This window comes from Anomaloglossus baeobatrachus, chromosome 9 (genome assembly GCF_048569485.1).
Source record: "Anomaloglossus baeobatrachus isolate aAnoBae1 chromosome 9, aAnoBae1.hap1, whole genome shotgun sequence".
In the NCBI taxonomy this organism is placed as follows: Eukaryota; Metazoa; Chordata; class Amphibia; order Anura; family Aromobatidae; genus Anomaloglossus; species Anomaloglossus baeobatrachus.
The window spans coordinates 24,760,677-24,786,768 of NC_134361.1; the positions used below are offsets into that span (position 1 = coordinate 24,760,677).

Consider the following 26,092-nt stretch of genomic DNA (forward strand, 5'->3'; position numbering starts at 1 on the left):
AGAATGAAAAGTGGAATCTGATTGGTTGCTTCGGGCAGCTGAGTCAGTTTCACTTTACACCATGTTTGATAACCCTATTACACATACTGTCCACCTACTTTTGGACCACCCTGTGTATATATATATATATATATATATATATATATATATATTGGTAATTGTTTTCCACAAACGCACTCCAGTCCTCCCAACTAGAGTCATTATACGTCCATCTCGATTTTTTTGTACAAATTGTTGCCTAATATGTGACTCAAAAGAGTTAAAGTAAAATACTTTTTTTTTTTATTTTTCACAAAACTCATGAACCACGTGCGAAATAATGAAAACGTTAGAGCATAAAAGGTCCACAGATACCACGAGAGTGTTTGTTGTGAGGAGGTAAACGTTGGAGGATTTATGAGATTAGTGGCCTCATCATAAGCTGCTTGGATGGTGTCCATCTGCCGGCACTTCCAGCAATCACCGATGTATTTGTCCTACAGCGCCTCCACAGCACAAATGAGGAATTACAGTTTTCATGAAATGCGTCCTCCAGAAAAAGGGAAATTCTTCATAGCTACTTTTTTGGCTAAACGAAACAAGTGCATCTCAATAAATTAGAATATCATCAAAAAGTTATTTCAGTAATTCAATACAAAAAGGGAAACTCATATATTATAGAGTCATTACACACAGAAGGATCTATTCCTATATATTATATAGAGTCATTACACACAGAGGGATCTATTCCTATATATTATATAGAGTCATTACACACAGAGGGATCTATTCCTATATATATATACACACTAGCTGTACTCCCCGGCTTCGCCCGGGTTAATAACTGTTGTTAACAAAATAGAATGTATTAACCAAAATGTATTCTGCACACAAACACCACAAAACAGATATAAATGTAATTATTAAAAGGCAAAAACTAAGCTAATAGAAGCATTTCACAACATATATTTCATCACCACAGATATTCCACACAGATTTAACTAAGTTGGTCAAGTAATGTGCTCCGTCTGTCTCTTTCCAGATCTGTTCTTTCCCCGTCTGTCTCTTTCCCCATCTGCCTGTCTCTGTCTGTCTCTTTTTTTGTCTGTCTCTATCTCTGTTTCTTTCCTTATCTATCTCTTTCTAGGTCTGTCTCTTTCCCCGTCTGTCTCCCTGTCTCTTTGTCTGTGTCTTTTCCTGTCTGTCTCTTTCCTTGTCTGTCTCTATTTCTCTGTCTCTTTCCCCATCTGTCTCTATCAAGGTCTGTGTCTTTCCCCATCTATCTTTGTCTGTCTCTCTGGTTGTCTCCTCCTTCCCTGTCTGCCTGTCTCTTTCTGCATGTCTGTCTCTTTCCCCATCTGTTTCTTTCCAGGTCTGTCTCTTTCCCCGTCTGTCTCTGTCTGTCTCTTTCACCGTTTGTCTCTGTCTGTCTCTTTCCCTGCCTGTCTCTCTGTCTGTCTCTCTCTATCCGTCTCCCCACCAACATCTTATTACCTCACATATAAGCTTCTTATACTATGAATGTCTTTTGTTCCTATAGCAACCAATCACAGCTCCTACTAAAAACCTGTAGTTCCAGGCTCCATTTACTTTAATGAAGGCATGTTTTTTGGAGAGTAACTGTAAAGCGCGGGGTACATTTTCCTGTCAAAACATTGTCTACGACGTTCCCTGGGTCACATGAGGTGTCTGTCAGAGATCCCTCTGTGTGTAATGACTGTATATAATATATAGGAATAGATCCCTCTGTGTGTAATGACTCTATATAATATATAGGAATAGATCCCTCTGTGTGTAATGACTCTATATAATATATAGGAATAGATCCCTCTGTGTGTAATGACTCTATATAATATATAGGAATAGATCCCTCTGTGTGTAATGACTCTATATAATATATAGGAATAGATCCCTCTGTGTGTAATGACTCTATATAATATATGCATTTCCCTTTTTGTATTGAATTACTGAAATAAATTAACTTTTTAATGAATATCTAATTTATTGAGATCCACCTGTAGATCCCCCTAATAACGGACCCCCTTTCTATATTAGTCCAGAATGTCCTATTCGGCTATTTGAATAAATGTTTTTTTTCCACCCAAAAGGTGAAAAAATGAATCCATGATAGAATTATAATAAATCCATAACATGAGTATTTATCTGCCCCTTAACAGTTGGGGCATTTATACGCCATCTTCAAAAGTTTGGGTATGACCTGTTTTTGGTAGAGTCCGGAGTCACGAGCCGTCCTGCCCCTCGGGTGACTGGCGCTGGGCTTTACAATGAACCCTTTTATGCACCATCAGAGAAAACCACAGGATGAAGCTTTTCCCACATTCGCACTGGTAAGGCTTCTCTCCAGAGTCCTCATACTGGACATCACTGTCACCGTCCATGTCGTCCACGACAAGGTCCTGCATCTTGTGTGTTCTCTGGTGTCTGTACAGGTGTGACGTGCAGGTGTAGCTTTTACCGCACTCACATTTATAAGGTTTTTCCAGAATTCTTTCTCCATCCCGAAACCTGGAACGTATAGCGACGTCTTGGTGAGTCCTCTGATGTCGGTAGAGATGAGAACTCGACGTGTAGCTTTTCCCACATATGCACACATATGGTTTCATCCTCCCTTGGTTCTCCATCTCGGTATCTTCCACAGAGTCACCCTCATGTTCTTCTATCTTGACCTTCTCTAGGGCGTGGGTCTTCTGGTGCCGGTGCAGATCTGATCTCCTGCTGAAAGTCTTCCCACAATCGCATATGTAAGAACTGACAGTTTCCTTAGGTCCATCTAAGTGAGTTCTCTGATGTCTGTAGAGATGAGAGCTGCATGTATAACGCTTCCCACAAGCGCAGACATAGGGCTTCAGTAGATGTTCTTCAGGGTCACGCTCAAGATTATTCGAGGAACCAGCTGGGCAAGTCTTCTGATGCCTGTGGAGATGATAAATGGTGGTATAGCTCTTCCCACAGACGCATGAAAAACATTTTTCAACTGTGGCCTTCACTCCACCAGATTCTCCGACACCACCACCAGTATTCATCTCAATATTTCCTACGTGAGTCTTCTGGTGTCGGTTGAGATGAGAGCTCCTGGAGTAGCTTTTTCCACAAACACAGGAGTACGGCTTTGACTTTTGGTTTTGCTGGTGTTTGGTTCCTTTTGTATCTTCAGGTTGGTCGTCTTGGGCACCTTTGTCTTCTATTAGAGTCTCCTGGGGTTCAGTCTTCACTGCTGTATGGATCTGTTCAGTAAACAAACCTGTTCCATCAGCATTTTCTTCAACTTTAATGGATGATATTGACGGAACATCTATGGTTTTACTTACACCACGACCGGAGCTTTCCGTACTAATATAGTTTCCATCAGAAGTAAAGTCTTTTTCCGTTTTGATAGTCTTCCCAATACTTCTGTTTTCATGGACAGTCTTACATAGATTGCCCACATTCTCCACCGTTTGTGGAGGCAAGTGTCCTGACGAGGACAATGAGGAAGCATTGGGTTTCGACTTCTTCGATTCAGTCGATGATCTTAGAGACGTTTCTACGGAAGCTCTTTTCCTTGGTTGTTCCATGGTCTTCTCGCTTATAGGACCTGGATCTTCTCCACTTTAGCAGAACATAAACCGGACTGGATGATCAGGATCTGCTGGACAGAAGCAAAAGTATACAAAATTATCACCCCAACAGGATCTTCCTTGGGTATAATGGACAGGTATAAAATAAGCCATTGCTGACGTTAGCGCTTCTAAGGCTATGGGTCCACGGGACAATGTACCCGCAGACTTTTCCACAGGATTCCCGCAGCTGCTCCCCGGAATCCACAGACATCCATTGCTGCGGGATTCTAGCATTTTTGTTGCGGTAAACCTGCGGGACAAGTGCGGAAATACCAGCGGAAGTCCCGGCCCCTATCTCTAAAGCGGAGAGGTGGGACATCCGCAGATATTTCCGCCGGAATAATTGACATGCAGTTACGTGTGGCTGTGGGAAATCCGCAGCATATTCCGCAGCATGGAGACAACACTCCCCAAATCCCATAGGATAACATGGGGAGTGTCTGTACTTGCTAGAACCTGCAGATTTATATAGAAAATCCAGATAAATCCGCAGGTTTTCCACGGAAAAATCGCGGGTACGTTGTCCCGTGGGTACATAGCCTAAGGTTGTAGTAAAAAACTCCCAATATGCCAAGAGCTGCTGCTCCCCGCAAGCAAAACACGTGAAGGGTCATTCCTGTCATTAAAGAACATGCTTATACTTTTGCAGTCTTCATACAAATTTTTTTGCAATGTTTGTGGGACGCCCTGGACTAGTAACCGGAGCACCAGGAGGGGTACTCAGACCCAGTACAAAGCCCCGAACCGACAGGGCCGAGTCAAATCAACTGATTGAGGACTTGACTTAAGGACCTTTCCTGCAAAAGACCCGTTAGAAGACAACAGCCCAACCATACAGGGTAAAGCCACCACCAAGGCATAGAGACCCAAAGGGCCAGCGTCTGCGGGCAAACGGGGCTCTTCCGACACCCAGCAAGCCGAGGAGCGGACTACCGTTACTTAGGCATAGGAGTCAAACATTAACACAAAGATGTGCAGGAGAAAGGCGGAAACCACCAACCTGATAAGGGAGAAGCTGCAGCCGTTCATCATCCCGTTTGGTTTACCAGAGACTCCAGTGTATCGTGTCATAGTGAGTACACCAGTGCCTTTGGGACGTGCACCAGCATCCAGTACGCACCTGTCCCCACGCCTCAGCACCCCCCTCCCTCAGGCCCCCGGGACCATCACTCCCCTACCCACGGAAGGGTCAACACCAAGCTGCGCAATACAGTCCTCGGGAGTCTAGTTAACGGCAGCGGTGGTGTCCATCTATTCACCACAACCCGTGGGTGGCGTCACAAACTTACATCCCTTTCAAACCACCGCGGCCCAGGCCGTGGAACTCCCCACCAAAGTCCCTGCATGTAGCGCCGACCCCCTTACAGAGCGACGTGACCCCCGGGTCCGTGAGGAGCTCGAGCCACCCACCGTACGAGCACGGATCTGAGCGGCTCGGCGGTCGCAGCCAAGCCCGCGGGGCGGTACACATCGACTCATCTGGCATCTGCGAACAGGATAGAACCGTCCACTTACTTGTGGGAGTGCGACTTGAAATTGTCGTTCGCGGCGTCCCGCTGAAAAATTGCAGAATCCACCATCTTGGGCGCTAAAAGTTCCCGCCCGAGCCGTCTTCTCCGAGCAGAAAGGGTGCGAAAAGCGAAGCCCCGCCCCCTGAGAGCAGAGCGGTGCAAAGAGCAAGGAGAGTGCCCCAAAAGGACCAAGGGGGGGAGGGCAGGTGAAGATCCAGCCTCATGTGACTGAGGAGATAAAAGGCAGGGACTCCAGGACTCTGCCACCCGTCTGGTTCCTGGACAAACAAGTTACAACACGTCCGCCCCATCTGAGAAGCCCGAATTCCCGGAGCCCGAGCCCGGAACAGCGGCGTGGGTGGAAGCTCGGACGGCCATGATGTGCTGCCGTCTCCAGGCCCAGGTACGCTACCTTATGGAGCAATGGGCGGCCGAAATGGAGGGGATAGCCGCCGCCGTGCGGGCATGTGACGTGGCGGCAGTGTTGGAGGAAAGGGTGCGCGACCCACGTCCCTATGTCCGAGAGGGACCGGCTGTTGCGGCTGAGGGACCCGGTCTGCTTCTGCCCTCCATACTGCCTCCCCCACTGTCCATAGTGGTCGCCGTTATCTCTCCACCCGGATCCACACCCCCGTCACCGGTGGCGGAGCCCGTCCCAGACGCCCAGGTGGAGTCGCCTGTGGCCGCAGCACGCGGACAGCCACCCGATCGGCCCGCACTACCTCCGCTCCTGTGGAAGGCTAAGTCCCGGAAATTGCCCGCGCCTGATGTGGTTCGGCCCCGGCAGTCCGCCCGGCCGAGGAGGAGAGCGCTACCCGGAAGAAGGCCCAGAAGGTGCGGCAGGCCGTTCCCGGGTCTCGGCTGAGGTCCCGCGGGGAGGCCGCTGCAAGGCAGCAGAGCCGGCTGCGACACAGCGGTGTTCCCCCTGGAGGGTGACGGTCGTGGCCGCCACCGGGGAACTCCAGCTGGGCCAGACCCCCACCCATAGAGACCCCGGGCACGCAGACGCCCCGTATTGGGAGCGGCAGCCAAGCCAGATGGGCCGGGAGATTGAAGCCCGGAAAAAGCGAAAAGCAGAAATCCTGGCCCGCACAATCCGGGAGAAGGAGAACCTGAGGAGTGCCACCTACCGGGTACGAGGCCAAAAGTACCAGGGTCAGGTCCGGAGGTTTGACCGTGACCGCGGATGGGGGTTCATCTATGAGCTCGGCCTGGAGGCCGAAGTGTTCTTCTCCCGCAGAGATGTGAACTCGCACCTACCCTATGGTCACCCGGACCGTGACCTGCTACCCGGCGACTTGGTCCATTGTGGGGAGAGGGGCTGGTTTGCCCTGGATGTCCGACAGAGAGGGCCGCAGTGCCCCGGAGCGGCCCCAGTCCCCTCCAACACCGTACAGCCCTGAGGTTGCCGTCGAGGAGGAATATGAAGAGGAGGATAAGGAGTAAAGGCAGCGGATCCCGGCTGCCAAAGTTGAACAGTCCCCGTTGGGCCCATACTGCCCATGGGACTTTGTTTTTGTCCCGTTTCATAAAGACAAGGCCGAGAACTGGCAGGCCACCCAAAAACTATTGGGCTTGTAAATAGCACCTCCCTTTAACCGGCCTTACGGTTTCACAGCCTCCGGAGAGGCAGACTGGAGGATGGGCCTGCGGGAAATAGATGGCCGAGGCCCGCCACCACTGCGACCGGTGGCCATCCTCCGAGTCAGGGGTCCCCTTGGACGTGGGGCCTCTGAAAAGACAGGCAGATGTGAAACCCTGCACCCGTCCCGTTGGATAACGCCTGGGCCCGTTCCTGGACTGGGGAAAAGGGGTGCTGTCCACTTCTTAGGGGCAGCATCAAGGCTCAGGTTGTTTGGGTGGGTGATTGAAGGACCCGGACCAGTTTCCCGCTATTAATAAAAGTTTACCGTTTGCAACGGTCAAGCATGTGCCTCCCGTAAGGGAAGATTTAAAAAGCTGATATTCAAAGTTTATACAACTGTTAGTATACTTACTGTGTTCCCGTTTTTATCTTTCAGAAACAAAATAAACTGGTGATGGACGGGCAGCCCGCGGACGGTCTGCATTAAACCAGGGGGGAATGTGACGCCCTGGACTAGTCAGGTCGTCCCAGGTAGTCCATGCGCACACACCCCCTCCCTAAAAAGGTGACAGCAGCCAAACTTAAAAACCTTGTCACCACCCTCTGGGTTTGATGTCCACACCAGGGGGGTGGAGCCAGGCGGTTGGCTCCACCCACCGATGAGTTCACAGGCTTGGAGGCGGGAAAAAGACAAGTTGTGGGAGTCTAGTCTTGACAGTGAAGGAGAGAGGTCGAGATCAAGGGCAGACCTGTGACCAGGCCTGCCAATAGTCTACTCAGGTGGCTAGGTCGGAGCCCAGTCACCTCTCTGGCAAGGAGGCAGATGGTGGTGGCCTCCTGCAGGAGCTGGGATTACAGCTGGTGGAACCGTAGGGACCAGGGTCGGGCGGTGGCCCGCCGGTAACGAACCGGAGAGCAGATTGGAAACCGGAGGACCAGGAGGGGTACTCAGACCCAGTAGGGAGCCCTGAAGCGACAGGGCCGAGTCAAATCAACTGATTGAGGACTGGACTTAAGGACCTTTCCCGCACAAGACCCATTAGAAGACAACAGCCCAACCATACAGAGTAAAGCCGCCGCCAAGGCATAGAGACCCAAAGGGTCAGCGTCTGCGGGCAAACGGGGCTCTTCCGACACCCAGCAAGCCGGGGAGCGGACTACCGTTGCTTAGGCATAGGAGTCAAACATTCACATAAAGAGGTGCAGGAGAAAGGCGGAAACCACCAACCTGACAAGGGAGAAGCTGCAGCCGGCTGCGGGCCCCGTTCATCATCCCGTTTGGTTTACCAGAGACTCCAGTGTATTGTGTCATAGTAAGTACACCAGTGCCTTTGGGCCACGCACCGCACCTGTCCCCACGCCTCAGCACCTCCCTCGGGCCCCCGGGACCATCACTCCCCTACCCACGGAGGGGGTCAACACCAAGCTGCGCAACACCGTCCCCGGGAGGCCTAGTCAACGGCAGCGGTGGTGTCCATCCATTCACCACAACCCGTGGATGGCGTCACGAACTTACATCCCTTTCAAACCACCGCGGCCCCGACCGTGGAACTCCCCACCAAAGTCCCTGCGTGTAGCGCCAACCCCCTTCCAGAGCGACGTGACCCCCGGGTCCGTGACGAGCTCGAGCCACCACCCACCGTACGAGCACGGATCCGAGCGGCTCGGCGGTCGCAGCAGAGCCCGCGGGGCGGTACATTTGTCTTTTACAAACTGTTTCCTGGCCCTTGCTGCCTGCAGAATGAGTTAACTGAGAAACCTATCAGTGAGCTCCTCCCCAAGTTTGCAACTTATGTCTTTTTCTGACCTCCTCTGTGCTGATTTATAACCACATTGAAGTTGAACCGAGCGATTGTGCTCAGAAATCAGCTCAGAAACAGTGACTTACAAACCGTCCCATCCGAACAAGCTCGTGAACTCATTTTACTGTAGACGCTGCAACGTGGAGGTTATAGGGTTCAAACGGTGCAACATTTTTCATAAAAACGCAAAAATAATTTTTTGTACAACATACACGCACTGACCCTAAGAACGGGGCTCTCTAATGTCCATTTGGGAGTGGAGCGGTGACAGCGCATTTATATTATTGCTTTAGCAAAGGCAAATACTGATCTTTGAGAATAAATCATCGCTATTGTCATTTTTTGTTTTTTTTTAACTTGATTCCTTTTATAACACAATCAGAAACAAAATTTCAAAAAAATGGGTATAAAAGCTCTTAATTTATTGTATATTAATTAAAATACAAAACAATATAATACAATACAATATCAAAAGCAAGATTGCCAATCCATCAAGTCTGTAGCTGGAATATACCTTCATCAGGAGCCTCCTGATGAAGTAGTAGCACGAAACACGCGTCGAGGCAACAGGGTCTGACTGAATACCTTTTCTGCACGAAGTAAGTTAATTTTTTCTACATTGAATGTGTTATTTTAAATTATTTATGAGCTGATTATATTTATAACACTAGCTGATGTTAGAATTCAATTCTGGAATAATATATAATTTTAGTGTCGCTCATTATAAATATTAAACGCTTACTGATTCTTATTATAAGTGCAGGTATATTTGTTTTACTAAACATCTTTTTGCACTAAGTTCTTTTTTTTACAATTTTCCTTATAATTAATGCGACATTTTGAATATATTTATATGAAGATAATTTATTCTACCACTAGATGGTGCTAGAGTTCAATTTTGGAACAAAACGAATATTTTAGTGTTTCTAAATATAATTAATAAATAAAAAGTTACTGATTTTTACTGTAAATGCAGGTATATTACAAAAATGAACTTACTTAGTGCAAAAAAGGTATTCAGTCAGACCCTGTTGCCTCGACACGCGTTTCGTGCTACTACATCATCAGGAGCTGCCTGATGAAGGTATATTACAGCTACAGGCTTGATGGATTGGCAATCTGGCTTTTGATAGAATATTGCATTGTATTATATTGTTTTGTATTTTAATTAATATACAATAAATTAAGAGCTTTTATACTCATTTTTTGAAACTTTGTTTCTGATTGTGTTATTGATTAAAGGAGTTTAGCTCATTATTTTATGATATTTTTGGATGATTGTTTGATTCCTTTTAAGTCCACTTTCAAAATGATTGTACATTACCAGCATCTGACGCAGTAGGGTATAAAAGTAGATATGTAGGATAGTGTAAGACCATGATAGACGCAAATATGAACAGGGTCTTAGGGTACTTTCACACTTGCGTTGTTTTCCTTCCGTCACAATCCGCCCTTTTGGAAAACAGCGGAATCAGTTAATGGATTTTCCCATAGACTTGTATGGATGACGCATTGTGTCAAAAGTACTTGCGTTGCTTCCGCCAGGTGGAGAGAAAGAAAAAAAAAAAAAAAAAAAAAAAAAAAATCACAGAAACTTTATTTTGTCTCTCGGTGGCTGAACGTTCAGCTGAGCACCTGGCAGCCGGCTTTTGAGAGCGCTCAGCTGATCTCCCAGCAGCCGGCTATTGAGAGCGCTCAGCTGATCGCTTGGCCGCCGGCTTTTGAGAGCGCTCAGCTGATCGCCCGGCCGCCGGCATTTGAGAGCGCTCAGCTGATCGCCCGGCAGCTGGCTTTTGAGAGCGATCAGCTGATCCGCCGGCATGTGAGAGCGATCAGCTGATCTCCCGGCAGCCGGCTTTTGAGAGCGCTCAGCTGATCGCCCGGCAGCTGGCTTTTGAGAGCGATCAGCTGATCCGCCGGCATGTGAGAGCGATCAGCTGATCTCCCGGCAGCCGGCTTTTGAGAGCGATCAGCTGATCCGCCGGCAGCCGGCTTTTGAGAGCACTCAGCTGATCGCCCGGCAGCCGGCTTTTGAGAGCACTCAGCTGATCGCCCGGCAGCTGGCTTTTGAGAGCGATCAGCTGATCCGCCGGCATGTGAGAGCGCTCAGCTGATCTCCCAGCAGCCGGCTTTTGAGAGCGCTCAGCTGATCGCTTGGCCGCCGGCTTTTGAGAGCACTCAGCTGATCGCCCGGCAGCCGGCTTTTGAGAGCGCTCAGCTGATCGCCCGGCAGCCGGCTTTTGAGAGCGCTCAGCTGATCGCCCAGTAGCCGGCTTTTGAGAGCGATCAGCTGATCGTTCATAATAGTCTGCTGCCGGTAAAACTGTAAGGCTATGTGCCCACGCTGCGGATTTTGCGCGGATTTTGCGCGGATTTTGCCGCGGATTTCCTGAAAATCTGCAGCAGCGGCACTTCCAAGCCATTTCAATGGCATTTTGGAAATGCTGTGTCCATGCTGCGGATTTTTCCGCTGCGGATTTTGATCCGGAAAAATCTGCAGCATGTCAATTGTTTGGTGCATATTTGGTGCGGATTTTTGGTTTTGAATGGGGAAAAAAAAAAAAAATCCGCATCAAAATCCGCGGCAAATCCGCGGGTGCGGATTTGCCGCGAAAGTCGCGGATTTTCAGGCAGAAAAATCCGCAGGTACATTCTACCGTGGACACATAGCCTAAAGAAGAAAAAAAAAAAAAAAAAAGCTTTCCGTTGTTTCGTACGATCCATTGCATCTATCACACAACGCAATGCAACGGATGCCGTCCAACGCAAGTGTGAAAGTAGCCTTGATTGTACTTGTTTTTGGGAAAACCGTCTGCCACCCAATAGGGTCACCATAAGGCTATGTTCCCACATTGCAGATTTTCTGCACCTAAAACTGCATGTCTTGGCAGGAAAACCCTGTGGGGGGGTAAAAAAAAAAAAAAAAAAAAGAAGTTTTTGCCGCAGTTAAAAAACAAAAAAAAAAGCATGAAAAAAAACAAAAAAAACCCCCACTGTGTATGCACACGGCCTAAGGGTACGGGCACATGCTGCGTTTTTTGGGTGCAGTTTTGGTCTCAATACCGCATGCATTTAATTCCCCAGCAAAGTCTATGAGATTTTATTTTGGCTGTCCGCACAGTGCAGTTTGTTTTTTTTTGCTGTGTTTTTGTGGTGACCATAAAGATGCAGCGTGTCAATGCTTTCTGCATTTTTCCTCCATCGAATTCAATGGAGAAAAATGCAGCAATAAAAGTAAGTGGTTTTTTTTTTATAGGTTTTTGCGGGGCCAAAAGCGCTGCATCTTTGTGGTCACAAAAAACCGCAGCGTGCGCACACAGCCTTACAGTCCTGTAATACGCTCCACATATAACTAGGAAGGTGCTGACATTCATATTCATGTGATTAGCGGTAAAACCTGTAGACGAGTTCTCAAGCACAGAATTCGCGGACCCGCTGTTTTTTTTATTCGCCATTTTAGGTTATTAACCCAATAATTGACGCCTTTTATCACCAATTAGAGCAAATGATCAGTTTTGCTTTTTTATGTTGTGGATGATTTTTAGATTTTTTTTCTTCAAAAACTGCAAATTCCAAATATTGGCGCTTTTCTTTTTCACTCCAATATTTAGCTACATCCATACATATCTGAAAACGCTAGTAATTACTGGGAAATTCCCGTACCCCGGCCGAAGATAACCTAAAAAAACCATAACTCATCGCCCAGCAGTGATTGCTGTATGAAATCTAGAGTGTACGAGAACAATTCAATTTTTTTTAAAAAATTTTTTTAATTATTATTTACATTTTTTTTTCCAAAATCAACAAGATTTTGTTGCAATGTTTTACGGGAAGTTTTGTGCAGGTTTTTTTTTTTTTTTCGTTAAAAAGGGACGTTGTGGGCAAATATTGGCTTCAAATCAATAGGAAAAAAAGGATTCCACACCGCGCAGTCTTGGAGGGGCATTTTTGCACGCCTCCGGTGTTTTTTCTTGCCGCCTTGGGGTCTTCCTAATCCCGGCATATTCTTGTATGTTTTCCCATCAGGATATAACATAAAGGCTGCAGTCACCTGGTGACAGATTCCCTTTGGAATAGTCACATAAGAACTTGTGTGTTGTAGTTTTTGCATTATTTAGGGTAAATCGAACTTATTTTTTTACTTCGCTTTTTTTATGCAGCTTTAGGGACTTGAACCAAAAGGTCCGAGCACACGACATCTGGAGACGGAACAAGGAAAATCCTTTTAACATGCAAGTCCATAAACAGGTGTGTACTGTGCCGCCACATGGTGCGCTGAAGTCTATACAGATGTGTACACTACTGTGCCGCCACATGGTGCACCAGAGCCTAAAAAGGTATGTATTGTGAAGCCACATGGTTCATCAGAGTCTATATAGGTGTCCTGTGCAACCACAAAGTGCACCAGAGCCTAAACAGCTGTTTACTGTGCCTCCACATAGCGCACCGGAGTCTATACAGGTGTGTACTGTGCCGCCACATAGCGCACCGGAGTCTATACAGGTGTGTACTGTGCCTCCACATAGCGCACCGGAGTCTATACAGGTGTGTACTGTGCCTCCACATAGCGCACCGGAGTCTATACAGGTGTGTACTGTGCCTCCACATAGCGCACCGGAGTCTATACAGGTGTGTACTGTGCCTCCACATAGCGCACCGGAGTCTATACAGGTGTGTACTGTGCCTCCACATAGCGCACCGGAGTCTATACAGGTGTGTACTGTGCCTCCACATAGCGCACCGGAGTCTATACAGGTATGTACTGTGCCTCCACATAGCGCACCGGAGTCTATACAGGTGTGTACTGTGCCTCCACATAGCGCACCGGAGTCTATACAGGTGTGTACTGTGCCTCCACATAGCGCACCGGAGTCTATACAGGTGTGTACTGTGCCTCCACATAGCGCACCGGAGTCTATACAGGTGTGTACTGTGCCTCCACATAGCGCACCGGAGTCTATACAGGTGTGTACTGTGCCTCCACATAGCGCACCGGAGTCTATACAGGTGTGTACTGTGCCTCCACATAGCGCACCGGAGTCTATACAGGTATGTACTGTGCCTCCACATAGCGCACCGGAGTCTATACAGGTGTGTACTGTGCCTCCACATAGCGCACCGGAGTCTATACAGGTGTGTACTGTTCCTCCACATGGTGCACCAGAGTCTATACAGGTGTGTACTGTTCCTCCACATAGCGCACCGGAGTCTATACAGGTGTGTACTGTTCCTCCACATAGCGCACCGGAGTCTATACAGGTGTGTACTGTGCCTCCACATAGCGCACCGGAGTCTATACAGGTGTGTACTGTTCCTCCACATGGTGCACCAGAGTCTATACAGGTGTGTACTGTTCCTCCACATAGCGCACCGGAGTCTATACAGGTATGTATTGTGCCTCCACATAGCGCACCGGAGTCTATACAGGTATGTACTGTGCCTCCACATAGCGCACCGGAGTCTATACAGGTGTGTACTGTTCCTCCACATAGCGCACCGGAGTCTATACAGGTGTGTACTGTTCCTCCACATGGTGCACCGGAGTCTATACAGGTGTGTACTGTTCCTCCACATGGTGCACCGAAGTCTATACAGGTGTGTACTGTGCCTCCACATAGCGCACCGGAGTCTATACAGGTGTGTACTGTGCCTCCACATAGCGCACCGGAGTCTATACAGGTGTGTACTGTGCCGCCACATGGTGCATCACAGTCTTTACAAATGTGTTGTGTACTGTGCCGCCACATGGTGCATCGAAGGGTTTACAGGTGTGTACTGTGCCGCAACATGGTGCACCGGAGTCTATACAGGTGTGTACTGTGCCGCCACATGGTACACTGGAATCTCCACCGCCTCGGGGCAGATTTTACAGTGCACTACTCTGTTAGTATATAATGGAGGGGGTATCACATTTTTTTCCAGAATTTCCACATCACAACCAATCAGAACACAGCGCTGCTGTATAGCGGTGATCAGGATTTCTAGATGGCGGTCTGCAGCCCTGATTAATAAACCATCTCCATGGTTCTAGAGTATACTACCTGCATACAGTGTGCAGCTATCAGGGCATGCTGGGAGGTGTAGTCCTGCAGATACTAGCTGCCCACCCGCCTGGCTCTGCACGGGGCTGGATCCCCATCAATTCCCTATTTTAACGCAATGGGACATCATCCATCCAGCACAGGGACTGCTAGTCCCAGCATGCCCGGAGTATAATAGTCCCAGCGCCACATTGCGGGGTCCCCCCGCCGCATCACTCACCAGCGTCCCCCCAACAGCAGCTCCCGGGAATCTGCGCCGCATCACAGTCCTCCTGGCCCGCTAACAGGCTTGCTGCATCGTGATTGGCTGCTTCCGACCCAGTGACGTCTCTCAGCCAATCAAAATTTAGGGAGCCGCACAGAAGCAAATATGTGAGCCAATCATAGAGCTGCTTGTAAGACTGAAGCGATGCGCGCGATGTATGTGCGGCAATGCATGATGGGACTTGTAGTTCTCGCTCTGGCTGATGTGATGGCTCTGTATGTGTGGCATCTGTTGTGATAACATTGTCTCGGTCCTTGGAAACCGCCCACAGTCAGCAGAGGAGGAAGCGGCATCCCTGCGTCTCCTCTGCGGAGAGGATCGATCTTGAAGAACTACAACTCCCAGCATTACCTATTTACTTCTTAATTACTGTCCTCTTATCTCCTTTTATCTGCCCTGGTAATCAGACTATAGAAACTAAAGGAAATAAAGCGGGGTACAGCACCACCAGGCCCAATACCGAGGCAGGGTCGGGACACACTAATGCCAACCACTGGTTGTCATGGTGACATCAAAATCACTACCCTCCCTGCCACTCCAGTGTCATCAAGCATCTCATGTCCCCATCTTTTACCTTGGGCATCACCGAGCCCCCACCATCTTTTACCTTAGGCATTACCATCTTTTACCTTAGGCATCATAATCTTTTCCCTGTAGGCATCACGGAGCCCCCACCATCTTTTACCTTAGCAATTACCGAGCCCCCACCATCTTTTTACCTTAAGCATCACCGTCTTTTCCCTGTAAGCATCACTGACTCCCCACCATCTTTTACTTTAGGCATCACCATCTTTTCCCTGTAGGCATCACCGAGCCCCCACCATCTTTTACCTTAGGCATCACTGAGCCCCCATCTTTTACTTAAGGTATCAAGCTCCCCCATCTTTCACTGTAAGCGTTACCAAGCTCCTGCCATCTTTCACTATAGGCATCACTGAGCCTCCACCATGCTTCACTGTAGTTATCATTGAGCCACAATTATCTCTCACTGTAGGTATCTCTAAGCCCCCACCATTTTTCACTGTATTAATGACCAAGCCACCACCATCTCTCATTTTAGAAACCATTGAACCCTAGCCATTTTTCACTGTAGGCATCACCAAGTCCCTGCCATTTTTCACTGTAGGCATCACGGAGCCACCATCTTTCACTTTAAGCATCATTAAGCTCCCAATCATTTTTCACTTCAAGCAGCACCAAGCCCCTGGCGTTTTTCTCTGTAGTCGTCATCACCAAGCCCCTGACATCTTTCACTGTAGGCATCAATGAGCCCCCACCATTTTTTACTGTAGGCATTACAGGGCCCCTACCATCGTTCACTATAGGCATAAGGGCCACCATGTTTCACTTTAGGCATCACTGAGTCCCTGCCATCTTTCTCTGTAAGCATCACTAGGCCCCAGCCACACTTCACTGTAGAGCGTCCTTCTCAGCACATATTCAATCTCCCCGCTCCTGACGCACCCCTGATCCCGAGACCCAACAATTTGCAGCTTTGTTTCATGGTTCCGAAGAACAGAACCCCAAACCTTTGGCTATTTCTATGGTTTTCAGCGCATTGTGGTCACTTTGTGCTGTGGGGTCAGTAGAGGTGACGTCCTAGGGTCCAGACATGGAGACCTTCAGCCCTACCCACTCTGGGTATAAAGGAACTGAACGCATCAGGAGCCAGAAATCTGCAGAAATCACATTCCTGGGACTTTCTTACTCGTCTACATACATTTCCAAAATTCCATGGGATCAGTCCTTCGTTAACTTCATAATCCCACCCGGTCCCGTTTACCCCACATTGACGGCCATTAAAACAAAACCCCAAAACAAGGAACTTGACTTTCTTATCCCCAGACATTTTAGACAATACCCCACCCCCTATCTTTTGCAAGATGCAGATTACTGGCATCCAGAAGCATGGAAAGGGGGGTGATGCGACCTGATACACGGTGTGCTCTATGGGGAAGAGGGAGTAGAACCCAACACTGATGGAGTGGGAAAGATTGGAGGGGGGGGGGGGCAGCTTCTGGAGTGCCCCTACCGTCACCAGCTGCCAGAAGCTCCTGCACATTCCCCCTTAATGTCATGGTAATGATACAGCAGCAGCACCAACGTTATATACTGCGTCCTCTGGGCGATTCCTCCCCCCAACCATATATTATGTTATAAATATATCAGTATTGTGCAACAAGTATCACCTAATACACTTCTGGGTTCAATTAGACTTTGCATTAAACCGTCCTCCTCATCACACTGGTCACATTTTGACATCATGAGACCAAGACGACGCCTAACAATTGATCAGCAGCACCGCGCCAATGCGAGGCTTCAAGCAGGAGGTTCTCAGATGGAAGTGGCCACTGAGCTTCAAGTGTCACCAGCAGGTTGTACAGAGACACAGAGAGACTGGAAGAGTCACAGAAAGGCAGAGAAGTCGATGTCCTCTGACCACATCCCACACTGATGACCGTTCATCATGAACCAAACGATGAATGCCAAACAACTCCAGGCACATTTAAGGCAGGTCAAAGGCCCGCCCAAGTGTCACATCAAACCATCTGAAACCATTTACATCAGTGTGGTCAGTGTGCTAGACGACCTGCAAGGTACCTGACCACACCACCAGGAACAGGCGTCATCTACGTTGGACCAGTGGCTTCAGTGCTGGTCACTGATGAAAGTTGATCATGCTGAGCAGAAATGATGGCCGCCAATGATGTCAGGGACATCAAGGAGAGCGCTGTGCATCAGCCACTGTTACCAGATGAGCATTTGGTGGTGGTGTTAGTGTGGGCCGGTGTGTCTACTCAGTACAGAACGGCCCTACACTGTGTGTCTGGTACAGAGACAGCCCCGTCTACTGGAATGACATCATTAATCCAGTCATTGTGCCTCTGCATGAACAACACTGGCCTAATGTCATCTTCATGGAGGACAATGCTCCAGCTCATTGAGGTCACATCATTAGGGAGCGGCTGCTGGAGACCGGAGGACCTCAAATGGAGCGGCCGGCACTATCTCCAGACCTGAATCCCATAGAAAACCTATAGGATCAGTCGAGATGCCGTGTAGCAGTTGTAATTCTGTACCCCAGAACCTCAATGACCTGAGTGACGGGCTTCAAAAGTGGGACGCCAACCTCCTCAGACAAAAACTCCACTTGTGACCAGCAGGAGGCGTCATTGTCAGGTGTACTTGATGCTTAAAGGGAACCTGTCACCAGATTTGTGGCGTATAAGCTGCAGCCACCATCAGTGGGCTCTTATATGCAGCATGTTAGAATCCTGTACATAAGAGCCCAGACCGCTGTGTAAAACGTAAAAATCACTTTATAATAGTCACCTAATGGTTGCTGTAGTGCAGACTGGTCGGACGGGTGTCTCAGTTCTCCGGTGCCATCTCTTTCGTCCATATTTGTCCTCCTTCTGAAGCCTGGGTGCAGGACGCGTCCTACGTCATTCATAAAAGCCAACACTGGGGTCCTGAGCAGGGCAGATCAAAGTATTGTAGTGCGCCTGCGCGGGACCTCAATGTCGGCTAGTGTGGTTGACGTAGGAAGCGTCTATGCACCCAGGCTGCAGAAGAAGGAGGACAAAGATGGCCGAAAGAGGAGGCGCCGGTATTGGAGACCGGAGACACCCATCCGACAAGTCTGCACCACACCTTAGGTGAGTATTATAAAGTGATTTTTATGCTATACCCCCGGCCTGGGCTCTTATATACAGCATGTTAGAATGCTGTATATAAGAGCCCACTGGTGGTGGCCGCAGCTTATAGGCCCGAAATCTGGTGACAGGTTCCCGTTAAGGCCACACAACAAGTCATTGAGACAGTGACATTTTTGGTTTTTGTTTCAATAAATTGTTTGAGACTAGGAAATCACCATCGCTTAATCTACTTAAATGCCCGAGTGTCATGATGATATCACTGTAGCGGGAACTTTACATACTTCATAAGTTTCACCCGAAATTCAAATAGCCCTAATTTTTGTGAGTAGAGTATATATCTCCACGATGCACACCATGAACCCCGGACCGGTTTTTATAAATATTGGGTTAATAATATACATATATTTTAAGTTCTAAGAAATACACGTCTCTCCTAGAAATGTTTCAAGGATCCTTTTATTTATAGCAAAAGCCGAGGACTTTCCTCTTTAGGGTATGGGAACATTAAGGGGGTTTATAGCAGGTTTGTGGTGCTGGTAAATTGACTTTGCCGTTCATATGGGTTTTTTTCTGTCTTTTTTTTCTGTCTCCCCCTTTACCCGTTTTAAACAGTCACTCTGGGTATACAGGGTATAGCATGGTGACGGTCGTCTTCCCTGTACGCCTCATAGCAGATATCTTCTTATATCGCCGTATTGAAATGAGCGCTTCTAGGCTACTGCGCGTTTGCTGCCCTCCTCCGCACTATTACCCTGGATGTCTCCTCCTATTAGAGTCACCGTATACCTGTGACTTTTTCTCCAGTTGCCATATCCGGCGCATGCGCAGTAAATTCTTCTTCCGTAGCGTCGTCTTCCGAGTTCCTTCAATGTGCTGCGCATGCGCCGGGGCGTCACCGCTACTTACGGTTTCTCTATCCCCAGCAAAATTAGGAGTGTCGCCAAGGGGTTAAGTATAATGCCTCAAGCATATGGAAAAATATTGGAAAATACAATGAAAAATGCTACTTGCTAACTTGAATATGTGAATAATGAATTGCATACCTGCCATGAATATTAGGAAAAAGGAGATATTTAGCAATCGCATTGATCAATGTAACTGAGCCCCAAAACCTCGTCAAGGTATATCTCTATATTGGGGTCCCTAGCTCTGTGACCCTAACTGTGTGATATCTCATTGCAATTAAAAACTGCTGTGTGTGGAGAGGGGTAACCAAGGACTTTCTTATATAGGAGATGGAAAAAACATGGCCAAAAGGGGCGGAGCTGTGTTCACATTCAGAAAAAAAACAAACAACAAAAACAAAAAACAAACTACATATAACTGAATAGGATAACTGAAGTGAGCACTAATATATATATTTTGAGTGCAAGCCAAAATATACATACTATATAAGGATAAGGCTGCACATCAAACTTAGATAATAGTATAATGCCTCAAGCATATGGAAAAATATTGGAAAATACAATGAAAAATGCTACTTGCTAACTTGAATATGTGAATAATGAATTGCATACCTGCCATGAATATTAGGAAAAAGGAGATATTTAGCAATCGCATTGGAAAAATGGTTACCCCTCTCCACACACAGCAGTTTTTAATTGCAATGAGATGACACACAGTTAGGGTCATAGAGCTAGGGACCCCAATATAGAGATATACCTTGACGAGGTTTTGGGGCTCAGTTACATTGATCAATGCGATTGCTAAATATCTCCTTTTTCCTAATATTCATGGCAGGTATGCAATTCATTATTCACATGTTCAAGTTAGCAAGTAGCATTTTTCATTGTATTTTCCAATATTTGTCCATATGCTTGAGGCATTACACTATTATCTAAGTTTGATGTGCAGCCTTATCCTTATATAGTATGTATTTTTTGGCTTGCACTCATAATATATATATTAGTGCTCACTTCAGTTATCCTATTCAGCCAAGGGGTTAAGGACCCCAAACCCTTCCACTATCTAGTTGGCCCCATAAACCCGCAGTTGGACCCTACATAGGTCTTGGATATACAGTCAACACCTCTGCCATCTACAGCGGCTGATACAGGTTTTACAGATGAGACCTTCCTGATTTTTTTTCTGGGAAAGACATTTCTCTTCTAATTGTCAGCGCAGGGTTAAGTGATGCGACAAAAAATAAAGCAAGAAGTGGTAATGACTGTGGTGTGAGGCCACTGACCACAAGAGAGGCCCTGATGGAGCCATGAACATGGGGGGGGGGCAACACCACGGGCCAGCCATAAACAGGGGGGCACACCACGAGCCAGCCATAAACAGGGGGGCACACCACGGGCCAGCCATAAACAGGGGGGGGGGGGGCACACCACGGGCCAGCCATAAACAGGGGGGGCACACCACGGGCCAGCCATAAACAGGGGGGCACAAAACGGGCCAGCCATGATCTCCATTTATGTAAACCAGGGGTGAGCAATTAATTTGGAGGGCAAACCAATAGGCTGAAATTAACTCTGCCCAATATTAATAATTTTATATTAAATAACAATTGTATAACTTAATAATGAGCAAAATTAAAGGACAAGTATACTGATCCCCTTGTACACAGTGCGAGCCCCCCCTATACACAGACCCCCCTATACACAGTGCGCGGCCCCACACAGCCCCCCTATACACAGTGCGCGGCCCCACACAGCCCCTCCTATACACACTATAAGGCTGGTTGCTAGGCAGTGTGCCCTTAGTAATCAGGTGATATTACTGCATTATTCATATAGCTGACCATGGCAGCCATATTTTGGTTGCTAGGCAGTGTGTCCCTAGTAACCAGATTACTGCATTTTTCCTATATCTGAGTGACTAGATCCTGTCCACCATATTTTGGTTGCTAGGCAGTGTGTTCCTAGTAACCGGATTATATTACTGCATTATTCCTAGTAGGTCATGTCCTCCATATTTTGGTTGCTAGGTGATGTGCCCTTAGTAACCAGTTGACCATGCTGTGTAATTCCTCTATTTGAATAGCTAGATCATGCCCACCATATTTTGGTTGCTAGGCAGTGTGCCCCTAGTAACCAGGTGACCTTGCTGCATTAGTCTTCTTTCTGAGTAATTAGGTGATGGCAGCCATATCATTTTTGACAAAAGGAGGAGTTTCCAGGGGGATCTGCTCTTTCCTGATCTTCTTGGACCTTGTGATCACCAATCCTCGGAGTCGTCCGTGTTTTCAGACTTGGGGTCCGCTTGGGGTCTTGTCTTCTTATGGACCCTGTAGTGCACGTCCAGAGTAAATTTCCTGGAGAAGGTCTTCTCGCACTTGTGACACTTGTAGGGCTTCTCGCCGGTGTGTATCCTCAGGGGCCGCTCCAGGAGGGTCTTCCGGCCGAACGCTCTGGAGCACTCGGTGCACTGGTGTGGCCGGTCCCCCGTGTGAGTTTGTTGATGCCCGTTTAGGCTTGACGAGGTAGTGAACGTCTGATGACATATTGGACACGTGAATGACCGCACCCCGGTGTGGACCCTCTTGTGGGCGGTAAAGTGGGACTCAGTGACAAAGGTCTTCTCACATTCGGAGCAGCTGTATGGCCTCTCCCCGGTGTGGACTCTCTGGTGGGCCGCCAGACCCCGCTGATCGCAGAAGCTTTTCGCACACTCCACACACTTGAAACCAGTCTGGCCGGAGTGTTTCCTCTTGTGTCGGTTCAGATGACACCGGTGCTTGAACATCTTCCTGCAAATGGCGCAGACGTAACGAGTCTCTCCATTATCGTCCTCCACAATCTCCGAAGTGTCTTGTACGTCACCTAAAAACTCCTCTCTACCATCCTCCCCGAAATACGTGACGTCCATCTGTGGCCCGTGGATCCCACCCCCCCCTTACTGTCCTCAGTCTGGACACTTTCATCCATGATTAGATCCTCCAAGGTGTCTGGAGAGAGACAGACGGTTAAGGTCTGGAGAGAGACAGACGGTTAAGGTCTGGAGAGAGACAGACGGTTAAGGTCTGGAGTCATCCCAGGGTCTGGCTTCTTCTTGGATGGATGAAGACTGTAAGTTCTTCCTGTCTTCTCAAATCTGGTGCAGGTCATCCATCATGGCCAAAAGACATTTTCATGTCCACCGCTGAGGGCGGGAGGAGGTGACCGGCCGTCCCACCGCTGCCACTTACATGTTGGGTTTTACACCTATCAGCAGGAGACAAAAAAAAAAAAATCAATTCCCAATCTTAAAAGGTTTTCTCCACAATATTTAGACAAACACGTCTGCTTCCAGAGACAGCGCCACCCCAGCCCATGGTTGTATCAGGTACTGCAGCTCCACTGAAGTCACTGAGGCTGGGCTGTAATGCCGGGGACAACCTGTGAACAGAGGAGGCAACGGTTTAGGCACAAAAACAGCCCCGGGACCCGCAGACGCCCCCAGCCCCACAGACGCTCCGCGGACCCCCGCAGACGTCCTCCTTCCCCGGAGATCCCCGCAGGCGCCCTCCTTTCCCGGGGACCCCCGCAGGCGCCCTCCTTTCCCGGGGACCCCCGCAGGCGCCCTCCTTTCCCGGGGACCCCCGCAGGCGCCCTCCTTTCCCGGGGACCCCCGCAGGCGCCCTCCTTTCCCGGGGACCCCCGCAGACGCCCTCCTTCCCCGGGGACCCCCGCAGACGCCCTCAGTCCGCTCCTGTCCTTAGTGCACTCAGCACTGACCGTCCCTTCCTTCCTCAGCGGGGACACATCAGAGTGAGTGCAGCTCCAGGACAGCACTAAATCTCAATTCTAATTGGTGGAAAAAGTGAGGTCACGCCCATTACAATGTCTGGATTTCATTACTTTCATTGGTCGCGCACTTGAGCCTCGCTTTCAGAATGGAAACTACGCGTTTTGATTGGCGGAGCCGCCGCTGGAACGCATGCGGACACTTCCGGCTGTCTGCAGTGCAAACCGCGCGGCGGAGGAGAGAGGGGAGGTCAGCGGCGGCGGGAGTCGCGTGAGGCCAGTAACACTGTCGTGCAGAGCGGCCGTAAAGCGTCTACCCCAACAATCACGTAAATGCCATCTAGTGCAGCGCCATTATTCCTGCATAGTATCTCCATTTAGTGCCACATAATACTGCCTGCAGGTCCTCAATAAAATAGTCATTAATTGTGTGCACTGTGCCCTGATTATACCTCTGCAGCCCCTAATTGTCCCCTCTGTGCCCATACAAGAATCCAGCCACATGGTGCACAGGTAATGTGTGCCGTATACAGCACCGGATGCAGCCATGTAATGGTGCCCACAGGGCCTGTCATTTCCTCACCATTTGTGCCCATATGGTATGATATAATACTGCCATACTGTGCCTGAATAGTAAACCTGACTACTGTATACCCTTATAGTGCTAAATAATACTGCCGTCCCATCCTACATGTGTCTGCATAGTACCCAAATATTACCGCCATGCCTTTCCTAAATAATTCTCCCTAATGGTGTATATGTAGTGCCGCCAAGTGGTCCACTCCTAAATTGTGGTGCTACAGTATTACACCTAAATAATTATGCAATGCCTGCCTGCTATTGGTGCCAATATAATGTCACAATGCCATTATGGCCGCACCGTACGGCACCGCATTACCCATAGTGCTCTGCTGAGGCGTCGTGTCTTAAAGGGGCTGTACACAACAATCTCCCTTTCATTACTTGGTTTCTTCTGCCTTTTAGAACTCTTCCCCCTCCATTGCGATGCTCCGCCTCTTACGTGCCCCCAGCCGCGGTGTCATAGGGGAAGCACCCTGCAGGGGCGCCGCTAACGCCACCACAGAGCGGATCAGGCGGGATGAGCGGAGACGCCGCCAGCAGAGTCAGCGGGAGGAGGGCGCCGCTCTGGAGACGGTATGTAACACTGCAGTACAGTGTGCGAGTGTGTGTTCATTCCCCATGTACAATCGCTCATGTCACCTGCATCTTCAAAACATCTCCGGAATCCGACCACTTCTCACCTGTCACTCATACTCATTCTCGTCTGGACTAGTCCTTGGTCTCCCTCTAACCAAACATTCTCCTCTCCAATCCGTCCTGAATGCGGCTTCCAGGGTCGTATTTCTATCCAGCTGCTTCACCGATGCCTCCACCCTGTGCCAGTCATTACACTGGTTACCCAATCTCTTTAGAATACAATACAAACCTATACCTCTCACCCACAAAGCTCTCCACAGCTCTGCACCCCCCTATACCTCATCCCCTCCATTCCACAACTGACCTCAGACTAACATCCTCCATAATCCAATCCTCACACCTCCCTCACCAAGACTTTTCTCATGCTGCACCAGTTTCCTGGAATGCACTACCCTAAACAATGCACCTAATATCCAGCCCCCACTTATTGTAAAGCGCTGCGGGACGTGTTCACGCTATAAAAATAAACGTTATTATTATTTATTATATAATATATATTCATTAATTAGCATCACGTGTCCACAGGCGGCTCCAGGCTCGGGCCGGCGCTGGGGAGACAAGGAGACGGTGGAGTATAACGGAGGCACGGCGCCAGGAGAAAAGAAAGGTAGGACTCCGGAGGCTCGCGAGACATTACTGTTCTTACCTCCTGCTGTCACCAGAGGGCAGCATCACACTGTGTGATGTTATATGGGCACAGTATGGCGGTATGTCAGCTCCTTATTATGATATGTCATCTGTCAGACACTGTGTGACATTATATGGGCACAGTATGGCGGTATGTCAGCTCCCTATTATGATATGTCATCTGTCAGACACTGTGTGAAATGTAGGGGCAGTATATCAGCTCCTTTTGATCATATGTATCCTGTCAGACATTGTGTGATCTTGTTTGGGCACATTATGGCGGTATGTCAGCTCCTTATGATCATATGTCGTCTGTCAGACAGTGTGATGTTATATGGGCACAGTATGGCGGTATGTCAGTGCATTATGATATGTCTGTCAGACAGTGTGACGTTATATGGGCACAGTATGGCGGTATGTCGGTGCCTTATGATAATATGTCGTCTGTCAGACACTGTGTGACGTTATATGGGCACAGTATGGCGGTATGTCAGTGCATTATGATATGTCGTCTGTGAGACAGTGTGACGTTATATGGGCACAGTATGGCGGTATGTCGGTGCCTTATGATAATATGTCGTCTGTCAGACACTGTGTGACGTTATTTTGGCACAGTATGGCGATATGTCAGCTCCTTATGATTTGCCGTCTGTCAGACACTGCGTGACGTTATATGGGCACGGTATGGCACAATATAATATCTATGACTATCTGAGCTCTGGCACTGCGTAGCTTTATATGTGCTCAGTATGGCGCTACCTTGGCTCTGTATAATCACATGTTGCTTGGCTGTATGTGGGCACAGTATGGCAGTATGCGGACTATGATTATATATGGTGTGTTGGACTGTACTCTACCTCTGCTTGCTGTCCTTTAGGCTCAGCTTCCCTGACTGCTGCATTATATTTAATTTCCAGATACCAGCATCCCCCTCCCCGCGGCGTATAGCCCCCGATACGTGGAGGCCGCGTGGTATTCCTGGTGGGTGACGCAAGGATTCTTCAAGCCGGAGTATCAGGTGAAGACGCGGTGGGGGATGTAGCCCCCGCTCGTACTTCGTGACCCCCATATTAGAGTGAAGAGCTCATACTGAGAACAAGGAGAGGGGAGAGGAG

The 26,092-nt window shown here is 48.5% G+C and overlaps 3 protein-coding genes across 7 annotated transcripts in view; 1 reads left to right on the top strand and 2 right to left on the bottom strand.

Annotated features, from left to right (window-relative positions):
• Nucleotides 1-259: 259 nt before the first annotated feature.
• Nucleotides 260-14,833, bottom strand: LOC142250954 (uncharacterized). 2 transcript variants are annotated; one of them, XM_075323298.1, is made up of 2 exons: nt 14,759-14,833; nt 260-3,625 (listed from the first exon to the last, which is right to left on the bottom strand). In XM_075323298.1, exon 2 carries the CDS (start codon nt 3,552-3,554, stop codon nt 2,220-2,222), a length of 1,335 nt encoding a protein of 444 aa, XP_075179413.1. In that variant the 5' UTR covers nt 3,555-3,625; nt 14,759-14,833; the 3' UTR covers nt 260-2,219. The 2 variants fall into 2 exon arrangements, with proteins under 2 accessions (XP_075179413.1, XP_075179414.1); XM_075323299.1 differs by having other exon boundaries at nt 260-3,628; nt 14,759-14,820.
• Nucleotides 14,834-21,095: 6,262 nt separating this feature from the next.
• LOC142250955 (uncharacterized) lies at nt 21,096-23,184 on the bottom strand. Its single transcript, XM_075323300.1, has 2 exons — nt 23,124-23,184; nt 21,096-22,610 (listed from the first exon to the last, which is right to left on the bottom strand). The coding sequence occupies exon 2, from the start codon at nt 22,273-22,275 to the stop codon at nt 21,625-21,627; it is 651 nt and encodes a 216-aa protein (XP_075179415.1). The 5' UTR covers nt 22,276-22,610; nt 23,124-23,184; the 3' UTR covers nt 21,096-21,624.
• Nucleotides 23,185-23,340: 156 nt separating this feature from the next.
• The window catches only part of VARS2 (valyl-tRNA synthetase 2, mitochondrial), a 48,810-nt gene continuing 46,058 nt past the window's right edge, over nt 23,341-26,092 (top strand). Inside the window, exons 1-4 of one of the 4 annotated variants that reach the window (XM_075323302.1) lie at nt 23,341-23,408; nt 24,117-24,287; nt 24,876-24,957; nt 25,895-25,995. In XM_075323302.1, the coding sequence (XP_075179417.1) occupies nt 24,138-24,287; nt 24,876-24,957; nt 25,895-25,995 (333 nt within the window). In that variant the 5' untranslated portion in view covers nt 23,341-23,408; nt 24,117-24,137. Of the gene's footprint in view, nt 23,462-23,488; nt 23,646-24,116; nt 24,288-24,875; nt 24,958-25,894; nt 25,996-26,092 lie in introns of those variants that run through there. The other 3 variants (XM_075323301.1, XM_075323304.1, XM_075323303.1) reach the window with 3 other exon arrangements.

Bases quoted from the DNA above. Each gene is read 5' to 3' on its own strand.
- LOC142250955 (XM_075323300.1), bottom strand. From the start codon at position 22,275: ATGGACGTCACGTATTTCGGGGAGGATGGTAGAGAGGAGTTTTTAGGT.
- LOC142250954 (XM_075323298.1), bottom strand. From the start codon at position 3,554: ATGGAACAACCAAGGAAAAGAGCTTCCGTAGAAACGTCTCTAAGATCA.